Consider the following 27,052-nt stretch of genomic DNA (forward strand, 5'->3'; position numbering starts at 1 on the left):
AATAGAGGACAAGAGAGGACATAAGGTAACCACAGAAAAATGTTGGAAAATAAAGAACAATTCTCCTTGACTGTAAAAGTTGTGTTATAAAACCTTAAACAGTAGATATGAACCTGTTTATAACTAAATAAAAATCCAACTCAAGTTCAACCTAATTCAGATGCCAATCAGCCAAAGTGCATTGAGGGAAAGAGCTTAGGCCAGCCGTGGGCAAACTACGGCCCGCAGGCCGGACCCGGCCATTTGAAATGAATAAAACTAAAAAAAAAAAAAGACCGTACCCTTTTATGTAATGATGTTTACTTTGAATTTATATTAGTTTACACAAACACTCCATCCATGCTTTTGTTCCGGCCCTCCGGTCCAGTTTAAGAACCCATTGTGGCCCTCGAGTCAAAAAGTTTGCCCACCCCTGCCCTAGCCGGTTTGGCTCAGTAATTAGAGCATCGGCCTCCAGACTGAAGGGTCCCAGATTTGATTCCAGTCAAGGGCATGTACCTCGGTTGCAGGCTTGACCCTCAGCCCTGGTGGGGGTGCATGTGGGAGGCAACCTATCAATGTGCCTCTCGCACATCGAAGTTTCTCTCTGTCTCTCCCTCTCCCTTCCACTCTCTCTAAAAATCAATGGAAAAATACCCTCAGGTGAGGATTTAAAAAAGAAAAGAAAAGAACTGATTATTAAGATGAATGCTAATTCTTGGAATTGTACTAAGTCTTATTCTTCCAATATGGAAATACATTATCAAACTTTAACAATGCCTATAACCTCAGATGGCCATTCACATTTTGGTTTGTGCAACTCTAGTGAATTTTCCAGTGTGGATTTCTAAATTTTCTGCTATGTTCTTACTATCTTCCTTCTCTCCCTGAGCTGCATCTTCTACTGTCTAAATTCCAACAACCCAAGGAAGGGCAATAAATAGAGCAGAGGTTATCTCCAAGTTCCAGCTAAGAGAAAAGTGCAGTGTAAAAAGAGCAAGAAGCATGGGTTTTCACTCTTCATTTCTCCACCAGCCCTCTCCAAAATTGTTAGGTTATTACTACAAACTAATATATTGGCAGGTATATAAGGTGAACGGGCAGTGGTCAAGAAAGGCACTGTAATTCACTGAAGAAAAAAACAAAGGCAAATTTATATACTTAAGAGAAAGCAGACATACTGCAATCAGGTAGAAATGATTATGTTATTCAACATAAAACTGAGTAAAGAGAAGTGAACAAAATCTGTCATCAATGGCAGTAATTTTCCAAAGGATGGCCCGCACCAGCTTTGCCACACTCTGTATATGAAGTACCCTGTGATCCTTAACTCCTAGGCCACCAAGCCACTTTCTCATCATTACTTTGATTTCCTAGGTATTTCAAACTCAGGAAGGGCGAGCCCTGGAGAGGGAATACAAGTATCCCAACCACTGGGAGCGGTGCCTGACCGCAAGTGGAACTAGCGGCCGGTTTACAGTGCTCACAATGTGATTGCCCATCAGGCTCAAGGAGGAGCGAATCTGGACCAGCAAGCCGCAGGTCCAGACTGTTGCAGAGGTGGGCAAAGGCCCTCCAGAGACCCCGATCATGTCCTCCTGCTAACGTAGCAACTCTAAAGCAGCTACGAAGTCGGAACACAGCATTTCCAAACCTCATTTTAACAGAGAGAAAAGTCGCATAGAAAAATAATCTTTCTTTTTAAAATGGTTAAAAATAATCTCCATAATTGAATGAATTGCATATTCCACTGGATCTAAGACACTGGTTGTAAAACGCAACATTTATATATTTATATGGAAAAAACCGCCAATTCAATTTGTTGCAATGTTAAATAATCATTGGTTTTAAGACATATTCTGATTTCAGCGATGTTAAAAATGTGAAAAAAAGGTTATCTTAGAATCGATGAAATACATTTAAAATGTATTCTTTAGATAATTATTCAAATAAAGTATTAAACACCGAGTCTCTTAAAATTGACATGTATTCATAGTCTGTAGCACATTCTTGAAGCTATCAATTTTGTTTCACTTCTCATTTGAAATGAAGAAAGGGGTGGCACTTGCATTAATTTCTGGCAGACATCTTACACAAACTTTAAACGTAGGGATTCCTAGTTTAAAAGTCGTCTCAGTTTCACTTACAGAATCAGAGATCGAGAGATGAGATACATGAGGCCTAGGTAAGTTAAGCGACAGAGTCCAGGCCATAGGGCTAGTAAGCAGCCGCCAAGGCTTGAAGCCAGGTCTCTGGGGCCCTGTTCTGTGCTCTCTTCTCAGAAATCAGACATCCAATGAGGCATTAGTGTTCTTTGGCCCAACACTACAGATAAGCTAAAACAATAACAATCTCTGTCCATTTTCAAAGAGGCTATTTTACGAAACAACTCTCTTTAGCTTTCCTGGTAGGATACTGATGACTGATAATTTGTTCAACTAATCAATTCAACTAGATGGCTTCACTCTATTAAAACACCACCCAACTTCTCAAAAACAAATGCCTTCATTGCATGCTCTGAGAGGTGGAGACCATAAAATATTACCTAATGAGCCACAGGCCAAACACTAGCCTGACAAGATCTTGCTGAGACCAGTGGTTCTTTATGGAAGACTCTGGGGATTACAGAACGTATCAAAACTTTGCAGCATTTGCTGCACACTGACAAAAGCATTTTGATCCCCAAAGCATGTTGAAAATCTGCTCATGCTCTGCTCCAACTGGCCTCTTGAGAGAACTGGCAATTATTTAAGAAAGTCCGTAAATAATCCATCCTCTCTGTGTGTTAGTCCCTCTTGTCCTGGTTTCTTGCAAGGTGATTCACAGGGCACTTGCCAGTATTAACTGGAGAGAACTCGCACATTAATGCATTTGAGTGGAACTGGTGGGAGACTTCTGCTGTGGACTCCGTCACAGTATTTCCAGATGTCTCTAGTACAGAATTCCTCATGGTATCATTCATTTCAATCACTTCAAAATCCATTTCATTCCATCTTTCTGCATCATCTTCTTCATTCTCTTCCTCGTGGTCATTCAGCCCAGAGTTATAGAGCAACGACTGCTGGTCCTCGCTCTTCCTGTGTTCTTTTTGCTGACGATTGAGAGGTGAGGTGGCTAATTTATACATCACAGGAAATAAAACAGCAGTGGCTATTGCTGACCCCAAACAGGTATACAAAACCACAGGCAAATCAGGATATGTTCCTTGAAGAATTCCAATGACGGCAGGAATAGCCATTTCTCCCAGGGCAGCACCAATTACAAAAAACGCTGCCGCTTTCCCATGGATGGTCGTGTACTGCTCAATCCAAGAAACTCCACTGGGAAACGTGGTTGCCATGGAGGCACCATACACTGACGTTGCTATCCACAGACAAGTCGGGCTCTTGTCAAAAAGCACCAGAAATAATGACGACAGCAGGCTGCCAATGTTGCTCAACACAATCATGGTCCCAGGTTGTAAACATGTAGCAAAAAAGATTGCCAGGCCCCTGAAGGTTGCAAAGGTCCCCCAGAAGATGGAGTTCAACCCAGCCGCTTCACTTTCGGCCATGCCGGCATGAGTGGTTGCAAATGAGAAAACGTAAGAGCCATACGTCACCTCAGCTCCGACATAAAAAAAGAAAAACAGGAAAAGGAGGCAGAGAAGTGCGTTGTGATATTTAGCTCTTCGAGACCTCCGAGCAGATGCTTTTGCTTTTTCATGCTGTGAGCTTTTTTTGAAAAACAGAGCAAAAAGAAAGATAGACACCACAAATATATAAGTAGCAATAACTGCATAAGCCCACAGTAGATTCATATTGTCAGGTACTCCAAACAGAGCTTCTGAGTCAGCTTCAGAAGACAGGTTGAGGGCAGAATGGTTAAAGCCAGCCTCGGTGTGGTTTCCAGCAGACACCGTCGTGCCCAATGCCAATTTAGCCAGCAGTGGAGCCAAAAAGGCACCCACGGCAAAACTGAAGTGTAAGGCCTGCATATGCGGGGCTCCTTTGTCCCCCCAAATAGCCAAGATTAAGACGTTACCACCTACCAATGAAAGATGAGAAAAATTATTTAATCATAATAACTTAGTAAAAAAAAAAAAAAACAGTTCATTACTATTAGAAAGGAGATGAGTCTACTTTACATGGCACAAGGATTATAATATTCTAAGTTATCAAATGTTGCAACTAAGTCAATTCCATGATTAAGGAACTCCAATCCACCACCACCAGAGACCTCCAAGCATTGTAACATCAAAAACTCACAAATGGGATTCCACAAGCTGGTAAACCACTACCTCCTTGAACCAGGCACATTCCCCAAGGCTATTTATAATACAGTCCTAATACCAGCCTGGGGGGTGGGAAGATATGCATATGTTTATTTAGAAATATATATTATCATCAGATCATGACCAAATTACCAACTCCTTCTGTACTTGCAACTGACAGCCATTTGAGGAATATTACTTATGTATATAGCAGATGTAAAACACATGTTCAGAGACTTGAACACTAAGGATTCTGCTGTGCCCGTGGCAGGAAACAAGGGTATCGTACATCTAGCACCTGCACGTACACTATCTATACACCTGGCAAGGTGAAAGGTAAGAAGCATCAAGTCTTGAATTTTCTCTCTTTCTTTCTTTTAATATATTTGCAGATAAATTTCACCCTGTAATTTCACAACCAAACTAAGCCTAAAGTATAAAATATTTTCCTGACCTATCAAATAACAGTAGAGTGGGGGAGAGGGGGAGAAAGCTGGTTTTAGGGATGAACAAATGTCATGGACGTTATTTTGTAGGTTTTAAAACATATCAAGATACATGATACATGGAGAGGATCTCCTGCAGGAGGGTTGGGACTTTTGAGAGAAAAGGAAGAGAAGAAACATAATATATAGCACAGGTGTCTCTTAGTCTGAAAGGCAGAGTGCATTTTAAATTAAAGAGCTGCTTCTATGATTTCTCAGCGAAATAATGGTTCCTAACTTGTTCAGCCTATTGACCCACCAGTTCTTCCCATACTACAACGATCCAGTTACACCCCAAAATGAAAACTGACTCATCTGCACTGAATTACCCACATGGGGAGTGGGGAACGAGTCCCTATTTGGACACTGTAAATCAATAATCTCTCACAGAACAACATTATTTAATTTACTCTGTGGCTGGCTGCGCAAACACTAGTAGGTACCCTATTTGACAGAAAGAGTACTTGCCAGAAGGGTAGTTCTGACTAGGTGACCCCATAAGCAAGTCAGTAGGTCAGTGCCTGCAAGTGACAATTTAATATCATCGGCTCTGCTTGTTCTAGTACCAAGTCCCTAGTCCCAGAGATGACACCGAAAGGCTCACTGACCTGTATCCAGAATACCAATGGAAACACCAAAGATGGACATCATGACAATCAGTAATACCGCAGTCTTACAAAATGGAACAAGATAAAGACCAACTGTGGTAGCCAACATTGACATCCCTAAGAAGAAAGGTAAAAGTCAGCTATGAGAAACAAGGTTTGTGCAAAGAGGCATGGATCAAGTCAGCACCTGAGAGGTTCAGCTTCTACAGATAGTTATTTCATTTAAAAGCTTTTAAATCTTTATGGACTATAAAAATTATTCAAACATGAATACATTTCTAGCACTGCTAATAATCACACTATATACCACAAGGCAAAGTTTTATAGCAAAACAGACAGCTATAAAATTATTTATTTAAATATTTCATATTTAAGAACCTAAAGAGAATTTTAGATCTGAGGTTTAAAAAAAAAAAAGATAAAAAATAAAATGCAATTACTATAGTAGGTTGCAGTAGAAATGGATTAAATAAAGTTAGTTTGGGGACTAGGGAGGGAAATCAAAGAAGTATATTCTTTCAACACATCCGGAAATCAGAGGATTATTTATTTATTCATCAACAATAGTAAATTGTTTTCCTTTTTCCAAAGCAGTTCTATCACATTAGTCCAAACTTTCTATGAGCACGTCAATTTATTTTAAAAAGAGTAAATTAAAAGCTTTGCCATCTTTTTCAAGGGTGAGGCAGAGAGGTCTGGGGGCATCACTGGCATGGGGCAGCAGGGACAGAAATTTAGCTTAGTGATCTCGCCACTCCCACCACCCCTCCATTCTCAGCCCCCGGGTTAGCTTAGGCAGGTTCAAGAAACTCATTGTGATCTATAGGGACCCCAGATCTGCCTTAAACTCTGACAAGCAGAGCTCTTTGGACCACCAGCATGTGATCCAGGGGTGCTGCCTAAATGACAGTGACCGTCGGGAAGGCCGAGGACGGCGAACACACCCTGGGGCTGAGTCACCAGAGCGGCCCGGCACAGGTTCCCCGACACGGCAGGCGGCAGGGAAACCTGACTTCTGAGGAGGCCTGACGACCCACTTCAGCTGTCAACCGCTCTGCAAGCTAGTATGTTTCAGGCTTAAAAACAAATTATAAATTCCCTGAAAGTCATAAAGAAGGTAACATTAGTTTACTTACCCAAAAGTAGAGAAGGATTCATACTGTCAAAAAGAACTCCACCAATCACAGAGCCACTCAAATATCCCGTCGCGCGGCCCACAAAAATCAGAGACAGGCTGCTGATGTTACGGTTTACATTTGCTGCCAAATCTTGAAACGTGGGTCCCAGGATAGCGACACTCAATCCCTAAGATTTTAAAAGACAAAAGGTTTTCTTTACAGCCATTAAAATAAGGCCTATCTATGTGGTAGCTTTTTTTCACTAGTTTCAGTGTGCCAACTTCCTACTGTTTTCCTAGTTTTAACAACTCCTAATTTTTAAAAAAATTCTTTAATTCTTTTGGCTTTTGCTACAATTGTTTCCTTTTTGGACAATACCATAAAAGACTGTTTTGTATTAACAGTTAGTAAAAAGTAACATTAAGATAATTTTTGAAATAGTTTTGTATACTTTGAAACATACTACATGCACAAATAGCTGACACAGAATTTAGATGTTACAATTTTTAACTATTAAACCATCAAAATATTATTCCCCCTTTTTGATGTTGTTGAAATAGTATGTGTAATCTAACAAGCAAACTGAACTATCAAGCAAAAGAGAGATAGATCCATAGAGAGAGAGCAGGCCAACAGCCCCAGGGGGATTGAGCAAAAAAACAAAAAAAAACACAGAAAAAGAAAGAACTCATGGACATGGACAACAGTGTAGTGATTGAGGGTGGGGGAGGGGGTGCGTGGAGGTGGAAGAAGATATAGGGAGATATATAGTGATGGAAAAAAATAAAGAGGAAAAAAAAATTACTAATATATTCCAGCTACAGGTTGGGACCTCTTGTGCTAACATTTCCAGCCCAAACACCAGAAAGACAGTGGGAATGCAAAACCAGCAGCCAAATGAAGCCCTTAGGTGAGGAGGAAGACAGGAGAGATGGGGGGTGGGGAACAGGCGGCAGGATTGCTGGATGCACATGGGGTCCGTCATTCCTTTGAATAACGGCAAATAAAACACACAGGAGATAAACAATTTAAACATTTATAAATCTACGTTTTTCTTCAAATAAACCCCACACCATCAGGAGTATTATCTAGAACAGTGGTTCTCAACCTTGGCTGCACATTAGAATCACCTGGGAATCTTTTTAAAATCCTGATTTCTGGGCCTCATCCTCCGGAAATTGTTTCTCTGTTGGGGGGGGGGGGGGAGTGCACAACATTAGAAACAAAGAAACAGAATTTCCGGAGGATGAGGCCCAGAAATCAGGATTTTAAAAAGATTCCCAGGTGATTCTAATGTGCAGCCAAGGTTGAGAACCGCTGATCTAGAAGGCTTTCTTTGAGAATATTACATACACGTGTATACAATTACTTGAAAAATAAAATTTTACTCCAAGACAGTGTAGTGTTAGCAAGAAATAAGGGTTACTGTTGGCTTTCGGAGGAAATTTGTTGAACACTTAAAAAAATGTTTCTAATTGGTCTACATGTCAAGAATAAATTTTTGCAGCATTATTTACAATAGTCAAGATTTGGAAGCAGCCCAAGTGTCCATTAGTAGATGAGTGGATTAAAAAGAGCTGTGGTATTTACACAATGAAAAACTACTCAGTCATAAAAAAGAAGGAACTCTTTCTCTTTGCAACAGCATGGGTGGACTTGGAGAGCATTATGCTAAGTGAAATAAGCCAGTCGGAGAAAGACAAGTACCATATGACTTCACTCATCTGTGGCATCCAATTAACACAATGAAATAACAAGCAAAATACAAACAGACTCATAGCAGACTGACAGCTGTGGGGGAGACTGGGGGTAGAGGGATTGAGCAAAAAGCAGAAAAAGCTCCTGGACACACAACAGTGTGGTGATGGGGAGGGGAGAGGTGGAGAGTATAGGGGTGAAATGGTGATGGAGACCTGACTTCGGGTGGTAAATACACAATGCAGTGTACAGATGATGTGTTGTAAGAATTGTGCACCTGAAACATAAATACTGTTAACCAATAACACCCCAATAAATCCAATCAAAAGGTGGGAAGAACAATTTATTCTAATGCACTGCTCTGCTCTAAACGCTGGGCTGCACCGCCTCCCTGCCGAGCGGGAGCAGTCCCTCAGGACAGGCACAGAGACGCCCCAGGGAGGGCAGGCTCAGCCACCCAGCTGTCATCAGTTTCTGCCTCAAAGCATTTACAACAGGATCCGGCACATAGTCCGGGCTCATCAAGCGGGTGCAATCATTTTTCTTTTTCTCAAATCAAAATATTCTAAGAATCAGTTATGGCTCAGAGAGAGACCCTAGGTGACCAGACGCGACTCTCCCCAGAGGACACACCCTCCCAACTCCCCAGGGTCCCAACATTCAGACCAGTGACGAGGGGTAGGCTTCCCGAAATGAGGGAATGGCGGGGATTGGCAAAAGGAACTTCTAGCCTTGCAGCTTGCTCTAAGAAAAACACCGAAGAATCTGAAGGTTTGTTTGACATGGAATCGTGGGTAGAATAAGAGATATGTTATTCCTGGCTCTGCCTCTTAACTACCTGTGTCATCGGCAAAAGTCACTTTCCCTCTCTGGCTGTATTTCTCCATCCTACTCTCACCAGCCCCAGGAAGGAAGCACACAGGGTTTGGCTGAATTGGGTGAGAAGAAGAGAAAGTCCCAGAAAAACGGTTTTTGTGTAATAATTTGAAAGGGTGGGTGGGGCAGCGACTATAGACCTGACAACCCCTCTTGTGTCTCCCCACCCCACGGAGGAGGGGTAGGAAGGTTTGCTGGAGCTGGAAAATCAATTTCGCACTTGACAATAACCCTCCAAGAACAGAATTGTGCCCATTTTCCAGATTACAAAACTGAGGCTCGGGCACGTTAAGGCGCCAAGGTCACACAGTTTGCAAGCAGCGGAGGCGAGACCACATTCCCTGCAGGACGCCTGCTCATGCCCCGGCCCGGGAGGGTTCCAGCCCGGCTCTCACCAGCCCCAGGAAGGAAGCACACAGGATCCCGGTGATGAACCAGCGCAGCGTGCTCCCGGCCCCGCCGCTCCGCCGGGAGGCTGCCACCGCCTCCAGCGCATTCTCCGCCGGCGCCTCGGCCTGCAGGAGCCGCTGCCCGGCAGCCGGGGGCCCGGCCCCGCGGAGTTCCACTTCCAACTCCAGCTCGGCGGCTCGGGAGCAGCGGTCTTGCTGCTGCCCAGCTTCTCAGCGGGGCCTGGGCAATTCCTCGGGCCTCCAGATGCCGCCGTCGCTGGTGGCGCCACCTCCCCGGGGGCGGACCCTTGCCAGGGCAGCCAAGTCCAACTTTGGACCCCGCAGGTGGCTGCGGGCTGCGGGCGCACCGCTCCTGCTCGCGCGGCACCAGCGCTGATCACGTGGCGGAAATGTGCTCTCCTTCCCAGGCTGCGCCGCAAGCCGGCTGTTGACGTGGTTGCCTAGGAGACCGGACGCCTACCTCGGCGTAGCTGAGCCCACAGGGGCCCGCGGCTGGCGCCCCTGGCGGAGCGAGCTGGAGTTGCAGCCTGGGCCCGGCGAATCCCGAGTGAATGACGAGGCGGCAGTTGGGTCCGAGGGTTGCAAGGGAGGCCTTCCTGTCCGCTCGGGGCCTCTCCGAAGGCCTGTCCTGTAAACAACTCTCTAAAACTCCTCGCGCTTTCGAGACCTGTCGCTTATTGATCGCTTATCTGTCACTTAACATTTGCTGAAATTCACATGTAAGCATTCCCGTGTATGGTCTCATTTATCCCTCATCACCACAGTGTAAGGTCTATGTTATCCTCTGGTGCAGATGGGAGGATTAAGTCATAGAGAATTCAGCCGCTTGCCCAAGGTCAGGCAGCAGGTCAGTGGCTGCATGAACAGTGTAACAGTAGCTCCTCTTGCCCAATCCCTGCAAGTAAGTCCATTTACCCAGGGATCCTGCAAATCGGGGCATGGATTTGCAGGATCCCTGGGTAAAGTTCTGCCGGCAGAGACGGTACGGTCTTTTGCTCTTTGACCAAACAGACCACAGCCTCGAAGTGTGTGAATATTTTTCTTTATCGTCTATATGAAATGTCCTTTTGCACCTGATTCGCTCTCATCCACTTAGGCTCCCAGACTACACACCTGAGTCTCATTAGCATTTCCCTTGCAAACATCTCTCAGGGGCATCCACTAGGTCAGTAATTCCCTTCCCAATCTGCCTCAGAAAGTACAGATGCTATGACTTAAGGGAACCTATTTTAGATTTCAGAGTCAGGAAAGGTCTCTGGGGAAAGTTAGATATGGCTGAAAAGAAAGGTATCTGTAACCTCATCACTAACAGCCCAGCCTATTAAAACCAACTCTCACAAAGATTTTATTGCAGTAAAGATAACGTTTACGTTTGTGCTATGTACTTTGAAAAGTTGGAAATATTTTTTAAAAGCTCTGACATCAGTGTGTTTTACATAATTAATTTTTTATTAAAAATAAAAATTTACTGATTTTTAAATTAACTTTTCTTTTAAAAAGGTAAACAGAATTTCCTTTAGCTGGACTCATTGTAACATTTAAGACTACCAGGACTCTGAACCTACCATCATAATGGTCTCCTGTGCTGTACTGATCCATAAAATCTTTGCTGTGCTGTACTATGATTAGCCAAAATCAATTTATCAAGAGAATAAAAACAAAGCAACCAAAAGCAAGAGTGGGGAAGGGAAGGAAAGAAGGGAAGGGACCAAGGTAGGTGCTCTCTAAGTGATTCGATCTTCCTCCAATTCTACATAGAGGAGGCCACTTATCCAGAGTTAGACACTGCTTTGCCCTGGAGCAAAGGAAAAGCTGGAAATTACAGACGGCTTTTAGCCATTCTTGTCTGATCATTGCCATCTACTAGTATTACCACACTTGATACTGCCTGCCTTCTTGGAAAATGTCCAAAACCTCTGCAGAAATCCTCGTAATGGCAAGGACTGTTGTGTTACTAAGCTAGGAACAAACATCAGTACCAGTATTTTTATTTTATTTTACTTTTTAAACAAACCACATAAAAGCCTACCTTGATTCAGTTGTTAGTTTTTAAACACCTAGTATGTACCAGGCATTTTTCTAACAATGAAAAAATGAACACAAATTCCTTCCCTCATAGACAAGATAGACAAATGACTAATGATGTCAGGAAGTGGTAAGTACTCTAAAGAGGAATGCGGCAGAATAAAGTAGATAGGGTGATAGAAGGTGGTATTTTAAGTTATGGTAGTGTTGGGAAAGGCTTCTTAACTGTCCTGTGAGTCATGTTCTTGAACAATAACCTCCCTCAGCCTCACTTTCCAAATGCATGGGTTAAATTAGGTGATCTCCGAGGTTCCTTGCAATTCTGAATTGGAGAAGAGCAGCAAACAAAACCATTCCTTACTCTCATTTTGTCCCAATAGTAAAAACAACTTGAAACAGGTTTAATACCAATGAATACCGTTACTTCCTTCTCCCCAGATTGGGGTTGCCCTTCCAAGTTTTGTTGTAGGTAATTATAAAAAAGGTTAGCACAGGTGCTGCATTTTAATAATTCTGTAACAAAATTATTATATCCAAAACTAGGGTATAAAAAGTCACTGCAAAATTCCATTGTAGACATCCAGGAAGGATTGAGAGGGAACCCTAGATCAGTGAAGGAAGATTTAGTCAAGTCTGAGGTAAACGAATTAAATTATTCAAAATTTGTTAAACAGTTGAGTCAGAAAAGGCTTGGGAATTTGCACAGAGAAGTCAAAATAGAGTAAATGAAGGGCAGAGAGAAAATTAAGCATTTGTTTACACAAATTTGTTTACACAAATGCTTAATTTTCTCTCTGCCCGTCATTTCCTAGACCCTCTGATGAAGTACAAGAGAGATTTGAGATTTGAGTCAGGATTGGGCAAGGACAAACTTTAAGAGGCCCAACGGTGGGGACCCTGCAAAGTGGGTTAAAAACTAGTGAGTTTGATTACTTTGCGCGGAAAGTTCTCTCAGAGCAGTAGGTAAGTCTGGAAAGGCGTTTGGGGGCCAGATTGTGAAGGACTTTGAAAATCACACTGAAGACCACCCTTTGACTTTAGGAAGCTACCTCCCAACTATGTGGGCCCTCTTTCAGCCCTGGAGCAGCCATGCCAGCCAAGCTCGCCCCACCCTGATCCTGACGCTGCTGACCCGCTCCGGCTGCACTGGCTGAGGCCCTAGAGCAGTGATGGCGAACCTATGACACGCGTGTCAGAGGTGACACGCGAACTCATTTTTTTGGTTGATTTTTCTTTGTTAAATGGCATTTAAATATATAAAATAAATGTCAAAAATATAAATCTTTGTTTTACTGTGGTTGCAAATATCAAAAAATTTCTATATGTGACACGGCACCAGAGTTAAGTTAGGGTTTTTCAAAATGCTGACACGCCGAGCTCAAAAGGTTCGCCATCACTGCCCTAGAGAAATGCTCCCCAGATGGAGCAAGTCCATATGCTAATGTTGACATGTTTGGAAGCCATTCATGTAGTCAACAAATAATTATTGAGCACCTACTCCCCGCCAGGCACTTTTATAAATGTTGGAGATAAAACGATAGACCCCAAAACCCTACCCTTGTATAGCTTAGTCTAATGAGGAAGCCAGGCAATAAACAAGATAAATAAAATATATAGTATGCTACTGAGTAACTGCTAGCAAAGGAGAAAAATAAATTAGGTTGGGAAGGGAGAGATGAAGTGTTGGGGGGAGGGTTACAGTTTAAACTTTAAAAAAAAATTTTGTTTTATTGTTTAAAGTATTACAAAGAGTATTACATATCTCTCCTCCACTCCCCCCCCCCCCCCCCCCCCGCCCCTTGACATTCTACAGTTTAAATTTTAAATGGTTAGGGAAGAGCTCACAGAGAGAGACTTTTGAGTAAAGCCCTGAAGGATTTTACAGTGATTTAAGTGGAGAGCTGGGGCAAGAGCAGCCCAGGCCAGGGTAGCAATGCAAGGACGGAAGTGGAAGGAGGCAGACTGGGTCAGGAGGACAGAGCAGGAGCTACAGTCAGAGACATAACAGATGCCAGGAAGTGAAGTTTGCTGGTCATGGCAAGGACTCTTTCTGAGAGAGATAAATAGGGAGCACAGGATTCTGAGCCGAGGTCTGATGTCACGCTTTTCCAGGATCATGCTGGCTGTTCTGTAGAGAAGAGACGGAAGGCACACAAGGGAAGAGAAGAAAAAGCAAAAGAGATCGAGATGGCTTGTAGCCATCACACGGGTGAGAAGTGGGAGGGGAGAGTCTGACATAATTTGGAAGTAGAGTCAGTAGGGGTTGCTGGCAGACTAGAAGTCGGTGTGAGAGAAGGAGAGGAGTTAAGGTTTTTGGTCTGTCTAACCAGAAAACTGACATTGTCATTAACTGAAATGAGGAGAGCTGCAAAAGAGGCAGATTTAGGGGGGACTATCAGGAGCTCAGTTTTAGATGTTAAGCTGAGAGATTTTTTGGTCATCTAATTCGAGGTGTTAGGTTGACAGGTATAGAGGTCTGGAGTTTAAGGTAGTAATTCATCAGAAGACCTTAGGATGACATCACCTAGGGCAAGCATGTCAAACTCCGCAGTCCGTGGGCCGCATGCGGCCCACAACGAATATTTTTGCGGCCCAGCCAATATAACAGTATGTAAGAAACGTTTTAATAAAAATTTCGTAACTTAATTTTTACAATATCCTGTTATACATAATTATTAATAACGAACTACAACGTTCGCTAATGACTGTAATCGTGTTGTATTCATTTCCCTTATGCTCCTTACTCGCAGGTGCACCATTTCTCTCCACTAATACTAGCAGCGAATATTTTAGCAGCCGATTGCCATGTCATTAGTCTTGTACTGACTTGTTTGGTGTGAGTAACAGGAAATATTTCACTTTTGGAGAACAAGAAAAACAGGTTTATTTGCATTATGCTTATTAATTTGTGCAGTTATTCAGTGTCTGGTAAGTTAATGTTCAAGAAAAAATATTATTTTATTAAAATGTTCTATTATTTTATGTTAACAATGACTCATTTATTTCAGTCATTGGTATTCAGCATGTCTCTATCGAAATAAACCTACGTTTCAATGAAAATTGAAGCTTTTGTTTCTTTGCGGCCCACATGAACTTAAACCTTGTTTATTTGGCCCGTGTGAGCCTTTGAGTTTGACATGCTTGACCTAGGGGGTGAGTACAAACAGACGAAAGAAGGGGTTCAAAAACTAAGCCATAATGTACTCTCAGTATTTATCGGTTGGGAGATGAGCAGGACCCAGCAAAGCAGACTGAGAAGGAGTGGCTAGGAAGAGTGGAGGAAAATCAGGTAGGTGTACTATACGGCAAGCCTGACTCAGAGATCAGGACTGATTCATTGCACCACCTGAGATGAGGATTGAAAAGTGAATATTGACTCATACTACTTAACAAAAGGAAGATAAACAATCCAATCAGAAAATGGGCAAAGGACCTAAATAGACACCTTTCAAAAGAGGCCGAGAGACATATGAAAACATGCTCAAAGTCACTAATCATCAAAGAGATGCAACAAAACAACAATGAGGTACCATCTTGTTCTAACCTGTCAGACTGGCTATCATCAACAAATCAACAAATGACAAGTACTGGAGAGGATGCATAGAAAAAGGAACCCTCGTGCACTGCTGGTGGGAATGCAGACTGGTGCAGCCACTGTGGAGAACAGTATGGAGTTTCCTCAAAAAATTAAAAATGGAACTCCCATTTGACCCCATGATCCCACTTCTAGGAATATATCCCAAGAAGTCAGAAACACCAATCAGAAAGGATATATGCACCCCTATGTTCATAGCAGCACAATTTACCATAGCTAAGATTTGAAAACAGCCTAAGTGCCCATCAGCAGATGAATGGATTGGAAAACTGTGGTACATCTACACAATGGAATACTACGCCGTGGTAAAAAATAAGGAATTCTTACCATTTGCAACAGCATGGATGGACCTGGAGAGCATCATACTAAGTGAAATAAGCCAGCTGGAGAAAGATACATATCACATGATCTCACTCATTGGTAGAATATAATGAACAACATTGTGAATATTTCTCTCTTCTCCGCGTCCAGCGCAGCTAGAGAGTGGTCTGGTTCCTGAGTAGGGGCTGCTGGGGATTGAGAAATTGAAAGAAAGAGACAGACACAGAGATGGAAGGAAAAAGCTGGGGCCGGGTGGAACAGCTGTCCTCTGATGGAGAGACAGTGACCCAGAGCCAATACAGCGTGTTTATTTTATATGGCAAAAACCAGGAAGTTTTACTAAAGGTCAAGACAAAGGAGATTATGCGCATTCTTGGGTGGGCCCGAGTCTATTCATTCCTGGTGCTTGGCTGGATTTAAATAGCAAAAGCCACCCCTTGGCACCTGGGCTGAAGGTCAAGCTGACAACACTCCTGCCTTTTGGCAAAGCGTGTTTCCAGGACGGGGCTTTGCCAACGCCACTGGATTCAGCTGACAATAACTAAAGAAATGCCCACGTGCCTTCTCAGGTGCTCTCTCCACAATATAAACCGATGAACAAAAATAGAGCCAGAGGGGAAAAAATATTCTAGAATAGGAGCAATCCTGTTATTTGCAGATTTTTAATATTTCCTATAACTTTTGTGATATCATTCTATGTTAGTATATTTTTAATAATATTATTATACTTAAAATCCTTTTATTCTTGAAATATTAATGTTTATTGCGTGTAATATTATTACATGTAAGATCATTTTTCTTGAATAATTGGTGTTTATTGCATGTAACATCATATTTAAAATTGTTTATCTTGAGATACTAAAAAAAAAAGTGACTTGGAATTAATGCTGTGGAGGCCAGTGGTAACCTTGAGAAAGGCAGTTCAGTGGAGTGGATTCAAGAAAGCCTGGGAGGAGATAAAATTGGAGAGAGTAGGTAGAAATTTCTTTAAGAATTTTTTTTTGTCTTTTATAAATGAAAGGAAGGAAATGAGGCAATAGCCATAGGGGGCATGTGGTTTAAAAGAGATCTTCCCTCTCCCCCAAGCTGTGATGTATATAATACACAGCTTGTATACATGCTGATGGAAATGATCCAATAAAGAGAGGGGAAATGATACAAGAGAGAACAGACAGTTGAGGAAACTGGAGATATTTAATTTGGGGAAGGTGATGTAGGGGCAACTAGGGAGGGGAATATTCAGGGAGCTGATTAGAGTCTTGCAGATCCCAGGGTAAGGGTTAAGGAAGAAAGTAGAGCCTGAAGAGATCTGACTGAGACAGAACGGGGAATGGGAGGGAATGGAGGAGGCAATGGGAGGATGATCTCCAAGTTGAAGAGCAGGCCCAACGGAAGGAAGGAAGAGGAAATAAAGTAATAGGACACTGTGATGAGAGAGAGGAATGTTGGTATTTAAGACTTCAAAGATGAAGCCATTTCCAGAGATGACAAGGTTACAGGGTCTCTGTTAAGTGTGTGGGGAAATAAAGTTGCTCCACATGAATGTTGAATGTTGGACCAAATGCCAGTTGCTGGGTGTGGATATATGGGAGTGGTCCAGGAGGCCCATAGATGACCACGGCAAGGACAGGTAAAAGGAGTTAGAGCCAGAAGAGGTGAGCATGGGAGGCAGAGGGCTCGGCTCTGGAGACCACTGTGTGAGGTAGTGAGCTTCTTATCCCTGAAGGGGTCAAGAAGACACTGGTGACTCTTGAGTTGAGGATTTTAAAAAATAAGTCTTGAATTTAAATTTTAGGTTTATCTGTAGGAAACTATCAAAAGAGAACTTTAAATCCTTGAAGTTGGATACTATGATAATTAGATTTTCTGTATACAGTAGAATTCTAATTTAATCCATAAAAATTATTTTCTCAGGAGAGTGAATTTTATCTTGCTCAGAATCAGTAACAAGATGTGATACCCATTCTTTCCCGGTTTTCTCCAAAGCCCTCCAGTGGCCTGCACATTCTGGCACTTATATGCAGGCATGTAAGTAATTACTGGACTAAATGATGTATTGCAATTCCATGTTCTTGAGTTTAATGTAAAAAAATCTCTTTAGCACCATTCACCATAAACAATGTTTTGCTCTGTAATTAGGGCTCATGAAATAACAAACATCCCCTGAATGTGTGCAATCCATAGCAATAGGACATTGTGTTCTTCAATATTCCAGCCTGGTTCTTGGTCATCCCCGGAGATTACCAATGAATAGGAGGTCACCTATACTGGCTCAATCTAACAAATATAATCAGTGCAAGTAAAAGAAACATAATGTACATCTCTATATAAAAGCCTAATATGCAAAGTGTCCCCTCGGGAGTTCGACCGACTGGGAGTTTGATCGCGCGCTATGATGTGCGCTGACTTACCAGGGGGTGGCACAGAGTGAAGGAAGGCCCCGCCTGGCAGCCAGCAGCCGCTAGGACCCTACCCGTGCACAAATTTCATGCACTGGGCCTCTAGTTAACTCTAAAAAATGTCTAACAGAAATAGTTCTTAGACTCTCTAGTGCTTTAGGATCATTTCTACCCCTGCCCTTTATTTCAGAGAAACAACAAAACCCAAACATACTTGGAATAGATTGATACAGCTTAAAAATCACACAGCAGCCCTGACCTGTTTGGCTCAGTGGATGGAGCAGCGGCCTGCGGACTGGAGGGTCCCAGGTTCGATTCCAGTCAAGGGCATGTACCTGGGTTGCAGGCACATTCCCGGTGGGGTGTGTGCAGGAGGCGGCTGGTTGATGTTTCTCTCTCATCAATGTTTCTAACTCTCTCTCTCTCTCCCTTCCTCTCTGTAAAAAATCAATAAAAATATATTTTTAAAAAATCACACAGCATATTATCTTTTATTCAACACAGACTGTTTCCTTCATTTTACTATAATTTTTTCTTTCCCCGTACTCCCCAGCAATTCCATAAATATAATCAAAAGCCTTATAGAAATTTGCTAAAAATTTTTTATTATATTTACTGAGAATATCACATTGTTCCACAGTAAAATGATCTTATTCTCCTAATGATTATAAAGCTCTTTTCATTTAAAAGATTTTGGTTCTCTATATTAAATTGCACATTATAAAAAAATCAGTTATAAATTAAACTCTTTAAAAAGATACATTTTTTTTAAAAGGCACATACTAAAATACTGCATACTGATCAAATCCAACATAATCATTTCGCACAGTGTTCTACACTTAAACAACTATTGTGCCAAAGATGGCATCCTGTGTCGGCAGGGAGGCAGAGCTACACGCGGTGTACAGCATGCTCTTGGGATAATTTGGTTTTGATGTCTAAGATAAAGCATGTTTTTCTAACTTTGAAACTATGCAGAATAATTTAAAAATTACTTTTCATATAAACATTAAAATACCTTGGGGTGAAAAAGGTCATATTATACTAAGAGATACTTAAAATATCCAAGCTCTCTCTTAATAATACTGCAGGGTTCGGTCTGTGGTAGCTATAACTTTCAGGCTAAAATAAACTGGCAAGAGACCAAACTGACAAAATGCAAATTTATCAAGCATGTCCAATCTTACATTTCTCAAACCACAATATATTAACAGATACATCAGAAGTTACTATTAAAGGGATATTTAGTCTCACTTTACTATAACTTCTGATTAACAAGTTCCCATTCTCCCTTCCACACATAGCTCATGTTAACAGAGAGGAGTTCTCAATGAACAGAGAATCCAGGAAACTCTAGTAGATTCCAAATGTATGGTCTTCCTAGTTAGTAAAATGATAGTATCATTTTTCCAATTTACATTTAGCACATCCTCGTAACATAGTTAAGGCAACGTCTATACAAGACAGCAGGATTAAATAAAAACCCGTGGTCCCCACTTCATCTGAGTCCTACGTTCAGGTACATTAGGACTCAGAAACACACGTGGAATTCCAGGTGGGATTTTAGGTGAGTGTCACACAGCCACACCATGATGCTGACAGCCCTTGATAAATCTGAGGTATGAAATTTGCTGAGCCTGACTCAGACATAGTCCTTACTAATTTAAATCTTTAGGTTAAATCTAAAAGATGAACAATAATACTTTCAGTGTGAATTTTTTTTTTATGTAACTCATTGTTCAAGTTTTAAGATTGATGGCCCCCAGAACTCTGATTTTAGCCTGAAAAATATCTCAAACTATCTATTTAAACAAGTGTAAAAGAAAGTTATTTTGTATAACAAAATATACATAATTCTTTTACATGCCCTCAGAGTTACAGCATACTTGGAATAGCTACCTTTGTGCTAGAAACATTGACCAGAGATGTTTGGGGCTATGTTTGGCATTAAGTTTTCACTTGGTGATCATTTTTATGTAAGTTTCATAATTTAAAGCCTTATGTGCTTATCAAAATTACATACCTCGAAGTAGATATATGAACTCAAAAATTGCTTTATAGGTGAGTTTCCCCCCCCCCCCTCAGATGTATATTTCAAAATGTAATGTACACAATACTGCTGGATCTACACATTTCCTATTGTGTTATATATACTTTAAAAGAAAAAATAATTTTGAAAGAAACATGAAATTTAGCACCAACCTTGATCCAATTTTTCTTTGGTAGGAAAAAAAAAGGCACCAAATTCACAGTCTGTTCATAGTCTGGGGTCAAAATACAGCACTCTTGCTAATAAGCCCTGGGTCCCTAAAGTAATATGCCAATATAGACTGAATCATGAAAGATACGTTTGCCCATTGCTTTCTAGCAATTAGAACACACTATAGAAGACTACAGTGAGGGAAGATCGCAGTAGAAAGGATTTGTGTTCACACACATTTAAAATATTTTTTAAAATCCACTATTTAAAAAAAAAATCCACTATTTTAATAACTGACAGATACTGAAAAGTATTATCTGGTAAAGAATAAAAGTCATACAGGGTGGGGCAAAAGTAGGTTTACAGTTGTGAGTACATGAAACAGTTTATTCTTGTATTATTTACTCATTATTGTATTATTTTTATATGCACAACTATAAACCTACTTTTGCCCCACCTTGTATATCAGAGGTTCCAAAATAGTGTCACATATCTCCTTTGATTTCTTAATGTTATTTTATGTAGATAGTTCCTATCACTTACGTGCTTTGCGACATTCAACTCCAAAATACTCCTCTTACAGCGCTCATACTGAAAGGCTAGGAACGTCTTTAATTAATTTGGGAACTTGTGGGGCAACTTCTAACTATAGACACAGACAACAACAGCGTTTAAAAACTCCTGTGGGACAAAACATCATTACCGCGAGGAAAAGGGGGCCTTTTACAGGAGTTCAGCATGTAAGCTGTAAGGCTAAGGCACAAGATGCGTCTGTTGTGGGTGGTCATCCATCTTCCTGCCAAAGAAAACGCAAGTGGAAAGAAGACCTCCTCATCAAGCTGCCGGCATGATTTGCAAAGCCCCTGGTAAAGCATTTTAGTAAGTGCTCATTATTACACATAGGTCATAAATTTCTTCCATTTTCCTGTTAGATGATCCACCGGCCACATCAGTTAATACTCCTTTTATACCCATTTATCAGAAAAAAGCACTTAAGAAATCTTACTGTGTTGACCCCCTTAACAAGTTGCACTCCCTTGCCTTTTAATCCCAGCATCACCATTAGCTTCCTTCAGACTAAGCATGAATGGATTAAGCCACGCTTTTGGTTGAACACTGAGAGCTGAGGTAGGTGGACTGTCGGGGTCAAGTGAGTGTCGTGATCAGGTGCTTAGAAAGGTTTCGTTTCGTTCCCAATGTCTTTCCAACACACTAATAAAAAATGGAAATCTTCTGAGTCACAAGTGAGGTAGTCCTAAATTAGATGTCAAGAAGATAATACCATGGAGGATTTCTGTGAATGTATAGAGGTCAAGATGATTGATGTTCACTACTTAAATATTGATCATTTTAAAAAGGGCAAGCTAAGTAAACAACTATGTATAGTAAACTACTCGGTAAACCACTATGTCCCAGATTTCAAGATTTCTTTGAGTCAAAGATGTGGCAATGAATTGTTTCATGGGTCGTTACTGTCTCAGAAGAATTCATCTGATAAAGTCCACATTTATGATAGTTCAGTAATTGTGCTTCTAAGGTGTGTTCAGGTTTCACATGTAGCTATAGGCATTTGGCCCCTTAAGTCTTAAGGACTGTAACCTATCACTCTCGAGTGCAGGGACCGCCAACTGGTGGTCCGCGGACCACTGGTCCGAAAGGTTGGCGACCGCTGCTCTAGTGTATTTACAAAACAAAGCATTAGCCTCTGCCAACAAGTAAACTGGTAAACGAGGCTGCGGCTACGAAATGACAGTGATCCCGGGAGCTGCCTATTGTTGCTGTCCACCTTGCGACGCTTCGCCCTGAACCATTCTCAAACTCCACTCGAGATGGTCTTTTTATTTTCCTTAAACCAAATCACCAACAAAAATCAGTGAGTATAATATGAGCAGAATTAATGATTACCAGTAAAGTAGCAAGCCTGCCTTCTATGGATTACCACATCACCATTATGAATGGCAAATTCTTCTTTTGTTTTAAAAACAAAGCAAAAGGTTTGAGTTTTTTTACGAGTTCATTAAATTATATGGATGATGCACTTTCCTATTAGCCAAGACAACATTAATCTTTCAAATTAAAAAATAATATAGATGTAAAAAGAAAGTAGTAAAGCTCACTTCCTCTTACTTTTCGCATATGGAAAAAAGCAACAACCTTTAATCTACTATAGAAAGTGCTCCTTAATGTTTATACCAGCCACAATAAAGCTTTCAGTGTTAGGAATTTTATGAAGAGTTTAAATAAGTTTTAAAAATTGGAGCTAATTAAACTTTCCACTTGTGCCTCTAAGCTCACCAAGTGTGACCCCGCCTAAGGCAGGTTCGTTGGGAACCGCATCCGAAAGACTCACTGAATCCAAGGCATCCTCCATGATGTGCTCTCAGGACTAAGATTTAGCAAAACTTTAAAGGAAGAGCAAAAGCAAAGTTAAAAAAAAAAAGTGTCCTCCAAAAATATTCATGCTAAGAACTCGACAATCTTTTCTCTCAAAGCATTTACCTTAAACATTTAAATAAAGTTTTATATGTTAACACCAAGGATGCCAATTATATGAAATTTATTTCCCCCCAAATTTTAATCACATAATTTAGACCTTTAGAACTCTAAGTTGATGACCGAGAGCCAGCCATTCTCCAGGTCACACAAATTGAATGGGGCTCCAGCCTCTGAAACCACAGGGACCAGGAAGCAGTGCAGCTGAGCAGCTAGTAGAGTTCAGCAAGGATGTTAACGGACTCATCAGCAGATGTTTTGAAGGACAGGAGGAAGGAAAAGGGAAAAAGGATGATAAGGATAAAGATAATATGAAAAGAGTAAAGATAATTTACTTTACAACTAAGTGTGCGTTTAAAAGTGTGAGAAGTTGAAGCTGATAGCATGAAAGGTTTCTCAATACTTAGGCAGAGCCTAGGTGATCGTCCGCAAGTATGTACAATCAGATAACATATGGATCATGAAATGCAAACGAGGCCTTGTTTCTGTTTATGAGTAGAATTGGAAGCTTAATGCAATCACTGTGCAATTTTCAGTGGAAATTACAAGTCTTGTAGTATGGCTATAGACTAAGCATTGCAACTGTGATCAAAGAGATTTACAAATTTTGAATAAAGGATCAATAACCTGGTGGGTCTATTACTGAAATGGATGGATCCCAACAATATCCACTGCAATAAAATTTAACCAAAACGTTTCTGGAAGATCTTTGGGTATCTGTTACCTGTGTATCTGACCCGGAGTTTCTGTAAAGGGGAATACTAATTGCTCTCCTTCTTATGTAACTGCTGGCCTCAAATGCAAGAACCTATTGAATGTGAGAATTTGCTGATCCTATCAGAATTAGGATGATGTGCTAGAAAGTAGAGTTCTGACTCTATTCTTTTCCTCTCAAAAAAACTGTCTGAATTGAACCAAGAAAAATTTAGGCCCATCTGGTCACTTTATTACAATAGTAACACTTCAGAAATTGGAAAGGATTTACTTTAACTAAAAGATTAAAGTAATATTTCTTTGTCTGAAACACAAATCTTTATGAATGTTAGTATTTTTCATTTTTTTAGTTTGTAGAACTTTTAGAACTTTAGACTTTTAAAACTTTTTGTACCAAACAACATATTACTAAATATGCATTTTATGGAATTTAGCATCTTACCTTTTATACTTTTTCTTTTTAACTTTATATTATTACAGCACAGTACTCGATTATGGTAGAGATTTCTTGGTGTTATAGATCCTGTTTGACTCATTGCATTAGACTGAAAACTACATAAGTGTAGTAGTATGTGTGCAGTATTCTGAGATCTAAGTTTTATTAAAAATATTAAGTCACTTTGCTCTTTTATTAGAACTAATCAAGCAAGATCAAGTCTTTGAGTTTCAGATTATTACATTTTATTTCCCCTAAAATCAGCCAAATTTTGAAAGGAAAAGCACTTTGGAGGTCTTTACAGAGTAAATATTCTATTTTAGAATTATTCTTTCTGTACAATTGCAGGTGGGGAGTACCAGGAGTCTTATAAAAACTGTAAAAAATATTTATAATGGCAGGCATGATGATTGGTCTTAGTTTTATGTTTTTGCTGATCTCAAAAGCATTGATAATGAGGAAATTATGCTTTTATAATTGGGCATGAATAAATGAAAAACCAGATAATTTATTACATTATCATTTCTAAGTCATTTTCTAAAAGTTTAAAATAAGAACATAAAAGGGCAGTGTGTTCAAATGTAGGGTTTTTCCTTTTCTTTGTAACAGAACCTTCCAAAAAACAAATTACTAAGTCCCTGAATATGAAATATGGACATTTTGAAGGAGTAAGTTGCAACTGTGTGTATGGCCACAGTAAGTTGTTGAATGTCTTCACAATCAAAATTATTTAAAATCCTATTAAAAACAGATTCTACATTTAGTGTTTATAGACGTTGAACTTTCAAGGCTGCAGATAAGAAAGTTGATTCTGAAAGGAAAATTATTGTGTTTTCTCGCTGTTTAATGAACAGCCTCACTTTCCTCCCACCTTCTGAGTGCCACACCTCCCTGCTCTCCATCAGTTCTCAGTCCATATGCTTCCAGGCATCTCTATCCTCAGCTAGAGACAAGGAATGGAAGTGCTTTGCCTTCCAGAAACAACAGTAGCTGAAAAGTAAAGTAAGGAGATAATAGACTAACTTTCTTTCCTTACAAAGAACTTAGAAACAGGAGGGTCCTAGAGGTGCTTTAGAAAAGGACAACACTCATCCTGGCCAGGTAGCACAGTTGGTTAGAGTGCCATCCCTATACACCAAAGTTGTGGGTTCAATCCCCAGTCAGGGCACACACAAGAATTTAACTAATGAGTGTATATAAGTAAGTCAAACAACAAATTGATGTCTTTCTCTCAAAAAAAAAAACACACACAAAAAAACAACAACAACAGTCTTCCCAGGTGAACAAGCTACATTTGAGGAAGATCTAATAAACATCTATATTTAAGATTTAAATATACTTTGCATATTATTAATTTTTAAACACCTAAATAACAAAAATGTATAACTTCAGGGATGAGGAAAGTGTTCCTGTTTTTTGTAGATGAGCATGGGTCATGACATGATTTGGTTTTAATTTTAGATACTTAAACTCTAATAGCTTGCTTTCAATTGTCTGTGTGTAAATAGAAAAAAGTACTAAGAATGTTAATGGGGAACACACTAGGAGAAATACATACAAATGCAAATTTCTGCCAGAAAGTTTTGGAAATGTCGGAGTTGTTTCTCTTTATAAATGCTTCTAACCTTTCACGACCCATTAATTTCATAAACCAATTTCAGCAACTGTGTCTATCAGAAATAGATGTTTCCTTTACAAACACCAAGATCTTTTCCCCCACTGTGCCTGAAACTGCAACTTGACATCATGCTCAATAAGGCTTTGTTTAAATACTGGGTCCCAGTGCTAACAAATTCAGAAGCCAGAAATACTTTATGTTAAAACTGCCAGAGTATCTTTCATTCATTCTATTTTTCTTTATTGTTATAATTTAAACAAATTCAGAAATTTGGAGCATTTCTGGCTACTCCAGTAAAACACTGCAAAGCCATAGGGAAGAAATGTAAATGAAGAAATGCCTGATTTTTTAACTGCTCTGCCCTTACGACCAGGAATCTCACATACTGGTTCTGAATACATTGCTAGCATTTGCTCCAAAAAGATCTCTGACACTAGGGCAAGTCAGAACCCCTTCATGTCAGGGCCTACTTAACAGCAGGGAAAGCAACTTTCACACCCACTTGAGGTGTAGGTAGCTCGCACATTATCTAGAAGCCAGACTTAAATTTTGTAAAAAGTCTCCAAATAGCAAAAGAAATTAAAATCTAGATAGATACCAGAACTAAAAACAGCATATGAGGCAACAAACAATATTTCCAGTCTAACCAAATTACAACCTTTTTAGTATAGCTTGAGGTATTTTTAAATATTTGTAGAAGCTAAATAGCATTCACAGTTTCCAAAGTTGCTTTCTACTGAGATAGGTCAAATTCTCATAATATTTAACTTCCAGAGATGTTTTCATGGACCAGAGTCTCTGTCCTCAGACTCACGGAAATGTTAGACAGCTATTCGGTGGCAGAAAATGGTTCTTGTAGTAATAAATGTTCTATTTCCCATTATTGTGCTATTCGTAGGATGTGATTAAAAAAATAATTTGCAATTTATATAAAAGGAAAACTTGCTTAAACTTCTGAAAGCAAATCCAGTCTGGTGGAGGTATAGAAGACATTAAATAACAGAGTCAGATTCTTTCTTCAAGATTCCAGGTGAACTTGACAGCAGAGAGTTCTGGTTCTCCAGCATTTTCTCCATCTTTTCTCCTGCAGTGGTTTTATTGATCTCTCTTTGCTTCTTACTATGGATCCATGGGATAAAGCAAAGGATAGCACCTCCAATAAGGGGAGGGACCCCAGCGAGGTAGAATGCCACGTCATAGGAACCCAGCTTCTCACGGAGTAACCCTGGGAAGGGAAAACACTGTCACCAAGAGAAAACAGGGGAGCTCTCAGGGGTCTCAGATCCCGCACAGTGGTGGCCTGCCTAGTTCCACCCTAGTGACTGCATCTCAGCAGAACTAGTTCAAACATCTCAGATGATTAAACATGTTTAGGAAGTGTGCCTGAAATATAAACCATTTCTGATATGAAGAAGGAAAAGAGCTCCTATCTTTAATCTCATCACAGACTACAGGCCTCTGGGTTTTCATACCAAAGTATTACATGGAAAAAAATATTTGCAACTAAGCTTTGGGTTTTTTTTTTTTTTCAAAACCCTTCAGAGGTCATTTGGGGCATTCTGACACATGGTGTAAAGGTGGATAGACCACCAAGCTTAAACTTCTCATAGATACTGCAAAACGTCTACCGTTTCAAACCTTTCTGGGGCCTATTTGTTTATGAAATAACATGAAGCTATTGAAAATTATGATTTAAAATCATGAACAATGATAAACGTAAGTTAGGAAGGAAGGTTGTTAAATACATTTTGGAAAGATAACTGAGGTCTGTCGCCACATGAGAGGAAAACGTGAGAATCTGTGTGGCACTCTCACAGATCCTTGG

At 40.4% G+C, this 27,052-nt stretch overlaps 2 protein-coding genes across 2 annotated transcripts in view; both read right to left on the reverse strand.

The window, feature by feature from the left end:
* Window positions 1-281: 281 nt before the first annotated feature.
* MFSD4B (major facilitator superfamily domain containing 4B) lies at window positions 282-22,337 on the reverse strand. Its single transcript, XM_059699753.1, is given in 7 exon segments — window positions 282-1,574; window positions 1,619-2,793; window positions 2,795-4,005; window positions 5,325-5,441; window positions 6,461-6,629; window positions 9,412-9,635; window positions 22,262-22,337. Coding segments are annotated over 6 exon segments (1,863 nt in total). The 3' UTR covers window positions 282-1,574; window positions 1,619-2,727.
* The window catches only part of SLC16A10 (solute carrier family 16 member 10), a 97,929-nt gene continuing 90,719 nt past the window's right edge, over window positions 19,843-27,052 (reverse strand). The window contains exon 6 of the mRNA XM_059700695.1: window positions 19,843-26,452. Within this exon, the coding sequence (XP_059556678.1) occupies window positions 26,220-26,452 (233 nt within the window). The 3' untranslated portion in view covers window positions 19,843-26,219. The remainder of the gene's footprint in view (window positions 26,453-27,052) is intronic.

Source organism: Myotis daubentonii, chromosome 6 (genome assembly GCF_963259705.1).
Source record: "Myotis daubentonii chromosome 6, mMyoDau2.1, whole genome shotgun sequence".
NCBI lineage: Eukaryota > Metazoa > Chordata > Mammalia > Chiroptera > Vespertilionidae > Myotis > Myotis daubentonii.